This window comes from Rhodamnia argentea, chromosome 1 (assembly GCF_020921035.1).
Source record: "Rhodamnia argentea isolate NSW1041297 chromosome 1, ASM2092103v1, whole genome shotgun sequence".
Classification (NCBI taxonomy): domain Eukaryota; kingdom Viridiplantae; phylum Streptophyta; class Magnoliopsida; order Myrtales; family Myrtaceae; genus Rhodamnia; species Rhodamnia argentea.
The window spans coordinates 24427125-24443631 of record NC_063150.1 but is presented as its reverse complement, the minus strand read 5'-3'; the positions used below and the strand labels follow the sequence as shown (position 1 = coordinate 24443631).

The 16507-nt window shown below is 41.2% G+C and overlaps 1 protein-coding gene and 1 pseudogene across 1 annotated transcript; both read left to right on the top strand.

Annotated features, from left to right (window-relative positions):
* Window positions 1–7212: 7212 nt before the first annotated feature.
* LOC115753609 (probable linoleate 9S-lipoxygenase 5) lies at window positions 7213–12194 on the top strand. The gene is made up of 9 exons (XM_030692288.2): window positions 7213–7649; window positions 8336–8625; window positions 9294–9534; window positions 9629–9967; window positions 10061–10146; window positions 10220–10327; window positions 10429–10733; window positions 10834–11097; window positions 11198–12194. Exons 1-9 carry the CDS (start codon window positions 7361–7363, stop codon window positions 11967–11969), a joined length of 2694 nt encoding a protein of 897 aa, XP_030548148.1. The 5' UTR covers window positions 7213–7360; the 3' UTR covers window positions 11970–12194.
* Window positions 12195–12222: 28 nt separating this feature from the next.
* LOC115753634 lies at window positions 12223–13028 on the top strand (annotated as a pseudogene).
* Window positions 13029–16507: the final 3479 nt, after the last annotated feature.

The window sequence follows — 16507 nt, the reverse complement described above, 5'->3', positions numbered from 1 at the left end:
GTGCAAATAATACTTACTTAGACCATATAAATTATTATTTGGACGCAATCTATCATGGACTAAGTTAACTTTGATGTTGGATTTACCAATTCTTACATAAAAACGAGACTTACATATTTGACTCGTGTGATGACAAAAACACCGCTATATCAATTGTGGTTTGTGATAGGATTAGTTGCACAAAACACGGTAAAATAGAGAGTAAAGGCGAGAAACAGAAATCAAGACACAAGATTTATCCTAGTTCGCCTTTAAATTAGGGCTACATCCAACAAATAGCATATCCCGCCTTTCTGTTATAACTTTCAATTACAAGAGAAAAAGATTAAATATATTAGTAGATATTCATGGGACCAAGCCCAAACTACCAATATATTAGGGTCTTAAACTATAAAAACCCTCGGGTTTTTTTTGGAGGGGGGGCGCTGCCCCTTGAGACGCTCGTACCTTTACGTCGATGAGGAATATGAACCACACCCAACAGTTTGGACTTTAGTGGACATTACATGACCAAGGATATACAAATCTAAATTATGACATTTCCTTATTTCAGGATAGAAAAAGAGCTGGTGTGTTTCCTTGGAGATAGCACCCAATCCATCTTCGCTCCAAGCCCAATAGTGCCAAGACAGATTCAATCTAGAGCATTTCTAGGTTGATTGGCCACTAATTAAAATGTGCTAAATTTGGTTAGGGTTGATGACCTTATAGATACATATTGACATGAATTGATACGTTTATCTATATATTCAAGTCAAAACACTCTTTCGACTTGAATATAGATGAGGGACTATACATATGATCTCAAAAGGATACATTACCCCATAATAAAATAAGGGTTAACTAAGTTAGCTTATCCTCACTAAAGTAAAGAGTATCCTAATCCTAAGTTTGCACCTCCACTTTCAATGGACACTAGAAGTTCCTTGTCTAATGTTTCGGCAAGTGAGAATCAAGTCGTCCTTTAAGCAAAGAATAAAGCTCCGAATACTACGATCCACGCACTTTTGCAATTCTCATTTGCTTTTTGGGGGTCGCTTACCATATTCTTCTAGGGTTTTCATCACCCTCTTTTTTTTTTTTAAGCTCCAAAGAAGAATTTCGATGCACTTTCGGGGAAGAGCAGATGGGGATAACCTCTTTCGGTAATGGACAGCTCCTTTTAAGTAAATTACCATCTCTTTCCTTAAAAAAAAAAAAAAGATCAAAAGATTTGCATCTTTGTCTATTGTTGGTCCTTCCATTTACTCGTTCTTGATTCCTTCCATTACTGCCAAGGAAGGCATCCACAAGTCGCAGGAAAAAGTTAACGAGTTGCTTTTAGTATCTTATCATCGTTAATTTCTTATGCATTTACATATCTTTTTCCCTCCCCTTCATACCCCGCCTTTTTTTTTGGCGCACAAGACTCCATGGGAACTCTTTTGCCTGTTCTTTTGGAGGCTTTCTTCTAAGTTCCCGATTGGGGTGATTTCAAAGAGAGGGTGCTTTAAAAGGCAACATGCTTCTTGTTGGTGCTTCCCAACACAATCTTCTCTTCCAAAAGTAGGGGAGTGCTGGATTTAAAGCTAATGAGATGCGCTCTGAGGCCTTGTGAGATAACCATTTGTCCCAAACATTTAAACTTTTATGGACCTCTCTTAATAAAATACTCGTAGTTTTATATTATCGAGTGCTGCTTAAAGGGCTAAGCGAAATTCCTTCGAAAAACAAGCGCTATAGAAAGAATAGCTTTGAAGCCATCTTTGGAAGAGGGCATTTCCATTGCGAAAGATTTAATCCAGCCACAGATTCCCCTATGGCTACCTTATCATGACTTCATCCCAGTGGAAGACCCTACCATCGTATGTGCCAATAATACACATATTGACGGCATTCTTGATAATATTTTTTTGTCTCCATGCACTTTTATTGAATATGTGGAAAAGTACTTGTTCTTTGAAGTGAAACGTATTGTACACGGATAGAACACATCCCGTATTATTCTTGGGAGACGTACTTCTTTTTTTTCGACTCATATACCATCCTTTAACAAGTCAAATTACTGATGTAACATCTCTATTGTCCCTCATACACCAAAAATACGATCATATGATGTCATCTTTTCTACAAAAATAAATATAACAATGATTATGTTTCTAATTAAAAAGGCGAATTGGCGATGGAATTGAGTTATTAGATGCGGCAGGTGTGTAGAACTTTGTATGTATGTTCTATGTTGGTTTTAAATTAGTATGTCACGTTTTCTTTCCATAATATGATTGAGTTAATAAACTCATGCGTATTATAGTAATATCAAAATTTTTATCACGTATTTTTTGAGAAAAAAATGATCTGTGCACGATAGAATAATTTCTGTCCCCGTATATTAATACCAGAGTGGACAACGGGCTCATATTGAGTATCAGACATAAAAAAAGAAGAGGAGGAAGAATCTCAACCTTAGCGTCACCAAGACATGCATAAATAAAGTGCCACGTCAGACTCCATTAACGAGGACAAGGGAATATCATCAAACCCAACGACCTCTATCCACGAAATTAATCTGGCTAGTCATAAAGTAAAATTCTTTTTCCGGTGGTTCAAAGATTGATCAGAGCCGTCAATCTCTCATACTTTCGGGTGGGTTCCATAATCATCCGGTTGGTGCAATCGACAATCGTGATTGATCATGAAGTTTTGAAAATAACTTTAGATCACGACCATAGACTCCAAAATAACTTTTTGATTAAAAAGTTTGGAGAAGAAATATGAATCACGCTTGTCGTTTATGGTGGGTCTCATTGCCACTAGAAAGCCATTTATAAATCTACATGAAAGTTTCTGACAAGGTTGTCAAAAATGATTTGCCAACCATTATCAACTTATTCTCAAAGTGACTTTATCACTTCTAGTTCTCTCTATGATCAATCAGGCATCATGTTATGACGTCATTTATTAAGCGGTATGGCCACTTTCGCTACCTTTTAAGACTAAGTTCACCTCTTCTCACTAAGGGGATAAAATTGCCGTTAATCATTCAATTGAAATTTTATAGTATATCCCCAATTTATTCATGGTCCTGTTTCGTTTTTGTATTTTAATGTTGGATCTAGCTGTCACAGTTAAGACCCTCACATGCTTTTCTTTTTAAATTTTTAATAAGGGCATTATTACTTCTATAAATATTAGGCTTATTGAAAAAGACAAAATTTGTAAGAAACTTAGTTCCTTTCCACGTTGTCGAGCAAATATATGCATTAATTGTTAGGTAGGATATACAAAGATTTGAACATTAACTTGTTAGGTAGACTTTCATTTTTGGTGCGCTTATCGCATCACAACTCTTTTTTTGTCGGTTTTCTTTTATATACATAATGAGAGTATTGGATTGAAAGAAAAAGCCATTTTCAAGATATGCGAGATAAAATCACAATTACATTTCTCCATTTATGATTTTTTTAAAAGGATGAAATCTAACCACAAATTAGATTATTTGCATAAAATAAGAAAAATAGTTAAATGGCAGTTAAATTCAATTTATTTTGGATCGACAAAATTTAAAATCTTGATGGAGAATTTACAAAACAAAATGTTAAGGTGCCTAAATGTGCGTAACTTTTTGACGTCATTGTTAAGCATATTTGTATGTACTCCTATAAATTATTACATGATTTGTGTAAAAGTGTCTCAAGAAAGGTTGTATAAAAACAAACCATCTTTTGACATAGTAAATAAGGAGAGGCAATCTTTTTTTCTTCCCCTAAGACTAATCGAAAAACCAAGAGATAATAGCATGTGAGGTCCTTGAATTTTTTTGATCTGTGCATTGTCGTCCCTTGACTATTTTTCGGGCAATCGACCCTTTGAATTTTATAATTTCTGCGATGTTTTCCCTTCCGTCAAATGGTTTGGCTGGAAATGCTGATTTGGCAGTCAAATGGCCATTAATTGCTACTTTGGCGCTCGACGTGGCTCTTAAAACTTAAGCAACTACAAAACTAAGAATTGAAAAATCGATTATCAAAGGAAAAGCGCAACAGGGACCCTAGATCCTGAAATTGTTAAAGAAGGGTTATATTCTATAACGTTAAGTAATATATTCTAGTAGGCTATTTTTTGGGTTTTGAGGTAACTTATTGATCTCCACCATTTCTTAGGTTGAATTGAACTTATAATCCCCCTATGGATTATAGTTGGTTGTGATCCTACGAAATCTCTCATGGTTTAAATCTTTGGATGCCTCTATTTGCCTCTTTAATTACACATATTTCCACTCTTTTTAGGCTTAGGCCAAAGTACAATCTACTCGTGATGGATAGTGTTATAATATTTAAATATTAAATAACGCTTTTATCTAATAGCTTAGACTTTTAGAACAGTTGTCGGTATTCTCACAAAACCTCGCGGGCACTATGAAGAAAAGAAGTAGAGGGTGGGGACGGGGCGGTGTCGTCCGAGGTTGTGAGGGCAGAGAAAGAAAGTTACTAGAGTTAGGACCTGTGAATTAGGGTTTTTCATGGATAGGAGTTAGAAGAGCGGTAGAAATATGTTTTTAAAAGAAAAAAATGATTTCGTAAAAAAAAAAATTACGATGTACATTGATGTGCACTATAATTTTAAGTCTAATAAATCAATAGCGTGCAAGGGTTTCCTCCCCCTCTCCCCTTTCCTTAAGAAAGGGCCGCCACTGAAGCTGTTTTTGAGGTCTCTCTATCCCTCTCTTTCTTCCCCCTCTCCCTTCTTGTTTCCCTTTTTCCTCTTTGAAGCTTTTCTTTTGTGCGCGTGAATAAATTTCTGCAGCTAATTTTGTGTGAACGTGGAGATCAAGCCGGCCATCCGTCCAGTTGACAACCGCTGAAGAGTACGTTCATGACGTGGCTGCACAACCTCTTCGAGATTATGCCACTCTCTTCTCACGACTTAGATTTATGTCATGATTTGGAGATTTTACTCTTTCGAACTAAATTTATATATAGATTTGCAAGTTCCCTACATGTATTTGACCTGTGTTCTTTCAACATATTGAAGTTCATGTCTTTACATGGTGATGGTGATAAGTATGTTGAACTTAGATGCGCACCGCAAGCCGTTACAAATGGAGTGAGGGATCTCGGCGTGTGCTTATAACTAAATCTGGTGATTAGTGAAATTTTTCGATGGCGTGATTTGTTCGGAGAAATGAAAATGTGTTTCAGATTGTGCTTTATTATTTGTTTTTTTGACTTTTGCTTTGTTAAGCAGCTATTTAAATTTGTTAGATTTGGAAGATGTAACTCGAGTATTATTATGATATATCAATGGTATTTTTCTTTAAAAATAAATAAATAAATAACCAATAGGATGCAAAGAGTGGTTTTAAAAGTAGAGGATGCAAAGTGGAATAAGATAATATTCGTGGACATTGTCCTACTTTTCCATTATAGCATCGTGCCTTTGATATTTTCCTCGCTAAAAAATCACAATTTGAGCCCACATTCCACTAGCTTTGATGCTTAAGTCCTTGTCTTCACCGGAGTGATTAAATGTTCTTTTCTCATCTGCGGAGTGATTAGATGTTCTTTTCTCATCTAACTTCAAATCTAAACCATCACTCTCGACAACCATTATCTCATTTCTTAAAGCAACTAATGCGCATGCAAGTCATTTGTCACTCTGATAGAAAGGTCTATACAGACAATATCATCCGCGATAATTTTGGAAAGAAAAATCCACTTATTAATAGAATAAATGCCGCTATTAAGCACGAAATTTGAATGCGCGTCTACCATCATGTAGGCATTGCTTGTAAAATTGAAAGTCCAAAAGAAATCCGCAGTCGACATCGTGAAAAAAAAAAAATTCCAAATTGCTATAAAAATAAGAAGGTATAGACATGAATCGAATAGTTGGCATCAAACTTGTGTTATTCATCAATTACCCGATTTGAAGCAGCCAATCTTAGCCAACCAGCCTTGGGAAATGGGAACTCAATCTGCATTAATATCAATTAATTAAGGGGCTAGTAATTTTAAAATTGCTTTGACCCATTTGGATGTCTGCACATGAAGCACACAATGCTACAGAATCTGCAACCATCTTTTTGATACTTTACTATATCCACATGGCACGGCCTGGATCAAAAGCACATAGATTACGATCGGCTAATAAACTTTTGAATGATTAATTAGTTGGGTTTACTGCCATCATAGCTGTAGATCTTCTTTTGATGTCGAGAAAAGCAATTTTTAATTTGATGAATCGTTTTTGCATGAGCCAAGACCCAAGAAAGGAACAAAGGAGTCCAGCCAAATCAAGATGTACACACGTGGGATGAGGCTTATAACAACTCCCTTCCTTAAACAAATCATGTTTCCAATCTACATTATGGCTGGTCAAATTAATTCCACAAGCACCGTCCATTAAATGGGCATTTTACGTCTCACCTTATGGTCAAGGTACTAGTGAGAAATTAAATTAATGAGCGTAGAACGATTATTATATTTATGTCCGGACCATCAAATTTAGTGGTGCATGTAGTACCATGCTCGCTGAATAACAACTCGATACGTTTTGTTTTCTTTTCACTTTTAGTTGATTTATCTCGGAACAACAAAGAATCGTATTTGACTAGGGTTAATTTCTAATCATTGCTATATCGTCGGATTAAAAAAAAAATAAATTAAGGATCCGGTTGGAAATGATAATATTGCAAGAACTGAAAAATAATACACAAGAAGAGCGTAACTATTTGGAATTGTACGAAATTCCGAAAAGGGCATTTGCTTTAAGAATCTAGAGTAGTAAAGCCAATGTTTGTATATAATAACCTAAAGTTGAAATACACAAGCTACGGAAACACGACGAATTCCTTTTTCTATATTTACAATAGCTGGTTTTGTAATTTACCCAGCAAATTCAATCCGTCTTCTAAAGATCGTATGCATTCGCGGTTGAACGGTAAAATTCATATGACGAAACTCAGATTATTCATTTACGTACACGCGGGAAGATGTGATGGCATGGACGATGGAGAGACATGTTTGGTTTCGAACGGCTGAGAATTCATGAAATGGATGAAACTATGTTATTCCCTTCTTGAAGGATGGAATAATTTAGCCGTGGAATCTGGTCCTTTTCATCTGCCCCGATAAAAAGAGCAAGAAATTCCATTGAAGGACCCCACCCAACACCATTGTTGTCACACCTCATCAAACTTTCAGACTGTCTATAAATGATTCGGAGACCATACACATGTTGACGAAGAAGACCCAAGTGTTTCCCGAGTCAAGCCACCAATCTCTATATTCATCCCATTGCTCCTCAGTCCTTTGTCCACTCCAATCATTTTTGTTTTTTGCCCTCTGCTGCTGCTGCTTCTTGTTGTTGATCAGGAGCTTTCATGGGGTTCGGTCCGAGATCGGAGATGCTGCATAGGGTGACCGAGATGTTCTGCGTGAAGTTGAAGAGGAAAGCGATCGAGAAGGAGGATCACGGCACTGGCACCGGCACCGGCACCGGCAGCAACGGCAACGGCGGTGGCAGCAAGAAGATCAGAGGGACCGTGAAGCTGATGAAGAAGAATGTGCTGGACATGAACGACATGAAGGCCTCGTTGCTCGACCGGATCCACGAGTTGTTCGGCAGAGGAGTGTCCTTGCAACTCGTCAGCGCCGTCCATTCCGACCCTTGTTAGTCTCTCTCTCTCTCTCTCTCTGTCTCTCTCTCTGTCTGTCTCTCTCAATCTCGAAGTTTCCTGTATTGTGCTGATGACAGAGTACGATAATACAGAGAAAGCGATGCATTGGTTGGCTTCGGCGCTAAGCAAGATGAAAGAAGGGTCTTTCTCTCTGGGTTGTGATGAATGTTTCTGCATAATTAATACCACGTCTGTCTTCTTGAGTGACGTTGACAACGCAATCAGTTTTGGCCATTGGTTTCTTAGGAGAATTCCGCGCTTCATCTGTAATTTCTAGGGCTTATCTTAAGAGCTGGGACCCAATTTTTATCTCCTTGGGTCCCAATTTTCACTTGAATGTGCACATTTGGTTTTTCTTTGGAGTTTTCTCTCATCGTGTGTCCGCCGGAATTTCTGTCGCTTCTTGTGTTTCACATTCCCCTAAATTTCTCATTTTACAGTAGCTCAGAGCATGAGAATTTCAATCTTCTTCTCATTTTGGTGCCAAGAAAAAACCGACAGCTATAGGATTTTGGTAGCTCTTCAATGTCTTCTCATGAACAATGCTTGATTTTTAACAAAAGGGGAGGATAGGATTGCCAAACCATGCTTGCTTACTAGTTTCCCGTTCGCACCAGAATGATTTGCCGAAAGATTGCGACAGAAATTGATGTTTATCCTCGTTAATGCAATTTTTAGCAAACGGGTGCCGAGGAAAGCTTGGAAAAGTTGCATACTTGGAGAAATGGATCAGAAAGATCACTTCGTTGACGGCAGGAGAGGCGGAGTTCGGTGTCACGTTCGACTGGGACGAGTCCATGGGTATTCCTGGGGCGTTCATCATCAGGAACCATCATCACAGCCAGTTCTACCTCAAGACGGTCACCTTAGAAGACGTCCCCGGTCACGGCACCGTCAGATTCGCCTGCAATTCGTGGGTTTACCCTTCGCACAGATACAAGTACGACAGAGTATTCTTCACAAACCAGGTAACGTCTCATTTATCACAAGTGATTCAGCTTATGCAGTGCCCATTTACATGTCTCAGCACTCGAACAACTGCTGTTAGTTTTCATATTTCCTATAGCTAATGTTAAATTTCACTGTCGATAATTAAGTCATAGTGTCTCATTCGCCGGTCACGAGCACGGGCCCTGTCGTTGATCTGTCCAAGATCACGCTCGTGAACGGACCGGATTGGACGATCCCATTGCTCACGACCGTCGGTGGCACTTCTTCCATCAAGTACTGTTTGATGACAACCATAAAATGGATGTTACCTTCAAAGCACACTTATTGTCCTGCGGCGTGGGTGTTATTATCATGTTTTTGTACTGGGTCCTCGATTATTGGCAGCTTATGGACTATAGCCACTGCCTTTTAAATGGAACATCGACATAACTTTTGTGCTTTCCAGAATAGATTCCACACTTTCATGAATGCCACTCTGTCCTGTGCTGCAAGTGGAGATTTGCATTTCAGAATGTCAACTCCGTAGGACAAACTCTGATCAGTTTTGAATGTATATTGAGAGGAACATAGAACGAAATGGTTTTGAAATTTCATTTTTGATAGTTCTGAAGATGATGCTGTTGATATTATATTACGTGAATCGATCTAGCATGCTAGTGATGAGCTTGTTCGTTTTCAAATTCAGACCTACCTACCGTGTCAAACGCCGGCGCCGTTACGCAAGTACAGGGAAGAGGAACTTGTTAACCTGCGAGGAAGCGGTTCTGGTGAGCTCAAGGAATGGGACAGAGTTTATGACTATGCTTATTACAATGACCTAGGAAGTCCCGACAAAGGTCCTGATCACGCACGCCAAGTCCTCGGCGGAAGCGAGGACTATCCATATCCTAGGAGAGGACGAACCGGTCGGAAACCAACAAAGACTGGTCAGATTTCTTAGTACAACCTATACTCAAAGATACATAACATTTGTTTTCACATTGATTTCCAGCACCAGACAGATTTATGTTGTCTTAACAGATCCGAAATGTGAGAGCAGACTGCCTCTGCTGAGTCTAAACATTTACGTCCCGAGAGACGAAAGGTTCAGCCACATAAAATTCTCGGACTTTCTGGCTTATGCTCTTAAATCTCTGGGTCAAGTGATACTCCCCGAGATCACCTCCATAGGCAACAAAACTTTCAATGAGTTCGACTCGTTCGAGGACGTGCTTAGACTTTATGAAGGCGGCTTCCCGCTGCCCAGCGGGCCGAGGTTCAGTAAGCTCAAGGACCGCATCCCGTGGGAGTTGTTCAAGGAACTTGTCCGCAACGACGGCGAGCGGTTCCTTAAGTTCCCGATGCCCGATGTTATCAGAGGTGGATAATCTCTCACTTTCTTGGTTCCTTAAAATAGAGTTAATGTTCTCATGATTAGTGGACGACTTAATATTCCCGTTTGAGTGACTGTAGAGGATAAATCTGCCTGGAGAACCGATGAAGAATTCGGGCGCGAAATGCTTGCCGGAGTGAACCCTGTCATTATCAGCCGTCTCCAAGTGAGCGCAACATATGAAAAATTAATCGAATCGGCTTCCCTCATGTAGCTCAATAATCATGAACTCTCTGCAGGGATTTCCGCCAAAAAGCAAGCTTGATCCTGCACAATATGGGAACCAACACAGTTCAATAAGAAAGGAACACATAGAAATGAACATGAATGGAACCACAGTAGATGAGGTACTGTAACATTCACATTCTTATCTTTCCATTTTAGCACTGTCAATCAGAAAAGAGGGCAAGTGATTGTTCATCATGTTCATTTATCCCCCATGCAAAAGGCGATTCGAAGCAACAGGATGTTCATATTAGACCACCACGACGCGCTCATGCCGTACCTGAGGCTCATAAACTCAACCGCCACGAAGATGTATGCGACTAGAACACTGTTGCTACTGCAAGACGATGAGACGCTGAAGCCTCTGGCGATCGAGTTGAGCTTACCGCATTCGCAAGGAGATCATCACGGAGCCGTCAGCAAGGTCTTCACTCCTGCAGAAAATGGAGTTGAGGGCTCGGTCTGGCAGCTCGCCAAGGCTTATGTTGCTGTAAATGACTCCGGCTACCACCAGCTCATCAGCCACTGGTAAGACATCATGTAATTGTGTGAGAACATCACATCGAATTGGAACATTTTCACTTCGTGTATGATTGACGGACCACTATAAATCTCCTCTCTTCACAAGGCTGAACACACATGCTGTGATAGAGCCCTTCATAATCGCCACCAGCCGGCAGCTGAGTGTGATCCATCCGATATACAAGCTCTTGCATCCCCACTTCCGCGACACGATGAACATAAACGCTTTGGCAAGACAGATTTTGATCAATGCTGGTGGAGTGCTCGAAATGACTGTCTTTCCTGGGAAATACGCCATGCAAATGTCTGCTGTACTTTACAAGAACTGGGTTTTCCCAGAGCAGGCACTGCCTGCTGACCTCATCAAAAGGTGATTTGATTAATGTTTAAGACTATCTGAATTTGTCTTCACTCTGTTCTTGGCCTTCATCAAGAACAGAACTGTTCTGATTTCTTTTGCTTCGTTTCAGGGGAATGGCGATCCCGGATTCAGGATGCCCCCATGGCCTCAGGCTCCTAATCAAGGATTACCCGTACGCAGTCGATGGTCTAGAAATATGGTCCGCCATTGAGACTTGGGTGAACGATTACTGTTCTCACTACTATCCTCATGATGACCTGGTCCGAGGGGACTCGGAGCTTCAGTCCTGGTGGACGGAGGTCCGCAACGAGGGCCACGGCGACAAGAAAGATGAGCCTTGGTGGCCCGCGATGCAGACGCGGGCCGACCTCATCCAGTCATGCACCATCATCATCTGGGTGGCCTCCGCCCTTCATGCGGCTGTGAATTTCGGGCAGTACCCTTACGCCGGGTACCTCCCGAACCGCCCAACCATCAGCCGCCGGTTCATGCCCGAGGCCGGGACACTCGAATACGAGGAGCTCGAGAAAAACCCTGACGTGGCATTCTTGAAAACCATAACGGCTCAACTGCAGACCCTCCTAGGAGTGTCCCTGATCGAGATCCTGTCAAGGCATTCGACAGACGAGATCTATCTCGGCCAAAGAGATGACTCTCCCGACTGGACATCAGATGAAGAACCGAAACAAGCGTTCCAGAGATTTACACACCGGTTGATCAATATCGAGAACAGGATCATGGATATGAATCAGGACAAGAGCTGGAAGAACAGAGTCGGGCCGGTCAAGGTGCCTTACACGTTGCTGTATCCAAACGCCTCGGATTACTCCAAGGTCGGGGGGCTGACAGGGAAGGGGATTCCGAATAGCGTTTCGATCTGAGATTTTGTGAGCGTGAGAAGTTTGAGTACTGGCATTCTGCTGTTGTTGTTTTTCTCAGTTGCTAGGATCCTATCTGTAACATGGAAATGTTTCTTTTGTATCAGAACTAAGAGGCATAATTGTGCATACTCTAGTAGTTGTGTCCAGAAAAATCTAGTGTAAAGTACTCTCACTTTATCTTTAATGACAAGTCTACGAAAAATCAGATAATCTGATTCAGATTCACCTCTTTTTTTTTCCTCTCTAAATGGCCATGGCAACGCATGCCTCCCTCTTCACCCTAACCCTCGCCGGCCCGAGATCAGGCGACCGTGACGCTCTTGCATGGAAACAATCTACCTCACTGTCCTTGTCCTTCCTGGACCCTAAGGAGCTCAAGCTCTCTCCCAGAACGACCATGAGAGCTGCTGCGGAGGAAGGAAAAGCCGAAGCCCCCCCGCCAAGGAGGCACCCGTCGGGTTTACGCCTCCGGAGCTGGACCCAAACACCCCCGTCTCCAATCTTCGGCAGCAGGACCGGTGGCCTGTTACGCAAGCACAGGCACTGGTGGCGAGTCTTTAATCACCTCAGTAAGCTAGCTTGGTGCTTGAATAGCCTTTCATCACTATGTGATTGACCGAATTTGTCATGCGAGTTATAACGAGCATAGCTAATAATGATCTTGCGGGTTAGGTCGAGGAGTTTCACGTGATCACTTGGGACTCGCCGAAGGGGCAGATCTTCGAGATGCTGACGGGCAGCGCCGCCATCATGAGGCAAGGCCCGAACCTGCTGAAGCTGGCGAGGAAGGCGCAGTGTTTGGCTCTTGAAACGAGACGGGTTGAAATATAATATCCAGTACCAATTTTGTAGGGTATTCCCGAACGGAAAAGTCCAATACCTTCACCCCGAAGGACGGCTTGTACCTGGAGAAGGTGAACCCAGGTCGCCAGGGCATGGATCAGAACTTCAAGTCTATCGGGGAAAAATGTTAGCCCCATTGAGGTCAAGTTCACGGGGAAGCTACGATCTGAGTCGTATGCATACAAGAAAATTTCTTGTTGCGTGCCGGTGCTATAAACTTCATGTTACTGTCATGTGAGAAATTACTTGCAATTTCTTGTAATTAGTTTTACCTGTCCTCCTTTTATATCTTTTGAATAAGTTATATCTATGGAGTCGATCGGAGTAACCAAGCCGAATCGAGTTAGGCCATACAATTTTCGGCTCGAGCCGACCTCCACCTCCGGTATCATCGGAGGCTCAATATGTGAATCGAGCTCACCTTTAGGGGACAATTTATGTATACTCAAACCAATGGATTCAATTCTTTCAGCCGGAAGAAAGCTAATCTGAGGACTGAACTTAAGCTCTATAAATTGAACACAACTTTTCCGAGTAAGTATGCGCTAAACACTTTTTTCTTCTTTTTTCTTGTTAAAGTACAAATCGAATTATGATGAACAAAGTTCGACTGCCCCAGTCAGACTTACGAGTGCGCTTTTCGAGTTAAATATTTCCAAGTTGGAACTCTACTACGTCTTTACTAGTTTGAAGATTCTTAGCGATTCGTATTTGAAAGAAACAATTAGAAGGCATAATTCATTGCCGGGTTTATTTCATAGCTATCATCCATCAATGTGATTGCCGTATGCCTGTTCAGTTGCGAGGAGGGGAGGACATTGTGCATCCTCCTAAGTCCCCATGCCATACATAGGCTGGTCAAGCTAAGGCCCTATTGCACCTATTGCTATTAGAATCTCACCGTAATATAGGGATTGAACTCAATCTTTAACGTTGATAGGCCCGCCATAAATCCAAACGCCGCGAGCTCTTCCATAGGCGAGGTCCGACTGCCTCGTGCATGAACGGAAGCTTGGACGAGTCCGGACAAGCAGATCCTTCGCGTGACCGACTCGTCCCGCCTAGGTTGCTTGGATGGCTGCTCAAAATCAGTCTCACGAAAATCTTATATTCCCTGAGGAGGTTCTATCCCGTGGAAACGTTCTTTAATGGAACTTTAGCTTTAGCTGATCGTGACCAGGTTCTCCGATGGACCACTTGAGCGAAGATAATTCTTTAGGTTGGACAGAATGGGAGGGAAAAATTGTATCCATGAACTTAGGCTCAAGCCGGTCCAGCCCCAGCAACATCCATACGAGTTGCGCATAAACCCGGCCCGGCTTCTCCATTATCGGCCTATACTGGCTTGCGTAGTATCTGTACCTTCCATTAGAGGTGGCTGAACTGCAACTATGCTTTGACGTAATGGCACCTTAAAGTTGGGTGAGGTAGGTTTTTTTTGAAAGTTATCAAACAGGTGGGTCGGATTGAAAATAACCAGTAAGCATACTACGTTACTGATAAAAGAATCGATGGAGTGAGAATGCTGATATTATAAGTGTGGAGTTCGATTCCCACGCTTTGTAAAAATAAAAAAAAAAAGTTAGAGAGATGAATAGAGGAGAGTTAGAAATATGATAGAAAAAAATTTACAAATAGAATTTGAAAAAAAAAAAAAAACAGTGCAAGATGAAATTGGCTTGCGTGTACTAACTCTGAGAAATCAATCGTTCGATTTTGATCAATGTTTTGTTGCTCAAAAGACGCAATATAGGTCGATTGAAAACTTCTCGAATTGGTCGGGTCGGAGGTTAGAGTAAATTGGAACCTTCGTACCCATACCATGAGCATCACGACATTGCGATGTTCGTGTTGCATTATTGACCGACGTGAACAGGACAACTCCTTTTATATATTTAAGGCGCGTATATCAATAGATCTATTTTCCTTTTTTTTTTTTTCCTGTTTCGATAAACAGGTTTGAAACAAAAATTCATTTGGTAATGCAATTTCATTTGTCTATTTTCGGGACAAATTTTTGGTTTAAAATAGGTTTGGAATAAAAATAAGAAGTAGAAATTTTCTACTTTATTCTTCTCATTGCTTACTCTATATCTCTCGCGTATGGTCTCCCTCTATCTCGCATCCCTGTCGCCATCCACCGATTGCCGACCGTCGGTCCCCGGTCTCCTTCGGTTGCCCTTCATTGGCCCCGTCGCCAAACGCTGTTCGTTGGTCAGCATCCCCTTGTGGCCATTCGCTGGTTGCCGGTCTTTGTTCTCCCTTCACGATACGCTTGTCGTTGGCCACCGATCGCCTCTCTCGTGTTTGTGCCGTCATTCTCCATTCGCCGATCTTCGTCCGCCCGCCACCAGCTGCTGGTCTCTGTCCACCTATCGCCATCCGCCGGCCTTTGTTCGCTACTCGCCGGCCATCGGTCTTCGTCTTCTCATGGCCTTTCGCCGATCGTTGGTCTCCTTCCTCCCGTCGTTGTCTGCCAATCTCTATCCTCCCATCGTTGTCCATCGGTCGACAATCTTCATCCGCTGATTGACGACCGCCGTCCACCGGCCACCCAATCGTAAGAATTTTATGTTGTTATAAATCGAATTTTTGTTCCAATAACATAAATTTTATGACGTTATCAAATAAACATCTCCGCTTAGAAACTCACCCAGGGAATAGAAAAATTTAGTAAAAAATAGAGGCTGAGAAGAGAATGATTGTCGTTCGCGCTCTAACATTCTCAGACATGCCCTGGAATCTCTACTTCTCGTCTCTTACCTGTAAATGTAGAACCTAAAATACCTGATACGAACTCGATGTTACGTGATCATCGAATTGTCAATTTTTTTTTTTGTCGCGATTGTCCATCCAATTCGGGAATCAGGACGAATCCCAGTGAACCCACGGTGCAAAGGCAAAGGGAGTGCACTAATAATGAAACAAAGGATGTTGATGTGCGCACGACGATAATAGGATGTTGGTTATTATCGTATCGTGTACTATTCATGTTACATGCGACTCAGTGTAAAATACGAAATTGATTAGGATAGGCTGATGAGTTGCTGATTCCGGCTGATGGCCACTGTCCAGTACCCCTCTCGGGAAGCAGGCATCCCCATCACTCCATTTCCTAAAATCAATTTTCGGTGGGTGATTACATGTTTTATAATTGAATTAATATCATGAAAAATTTTAAATTAATATATTTATAATAAATTTACTTAAAATTATCTTTTTAATCATGAAAAACCCCACACTGATACAATTACGACAAATCTATCCTAAACTATTTTTTTGATTACCAAAAACCCTAAACCGGTACACCCGTGACAGATTGACCCTAGACTAATTTTTTTGACCACGAAAAATCCTAAATCGGTAAACCTATGGCATATTTACCCTCCGTTAAATTAGGTTAATGCCATGTTAAATTTCGAATTAATACACATACGATAAATATAGGGTAAAAACCTGACGTTGGTATACCCGTCAATTATCACGTGTCATACAACTCAGCACTTTAACGGTTAGATTTAACGAAAACTAACGGATGTATCGGTTTGGGGTAAAATTATTATAAGTGTACAAGTTTGGGGTTTTTTGTAGTTAAAAAAAATAATTTGGGATTTTCCGTAGTGCTAACTCTTTATAATTTGAACAAAAGGGACTGGTAGCACCATAGGTGCGGGGTTCGATTCTCGCGTTCTATA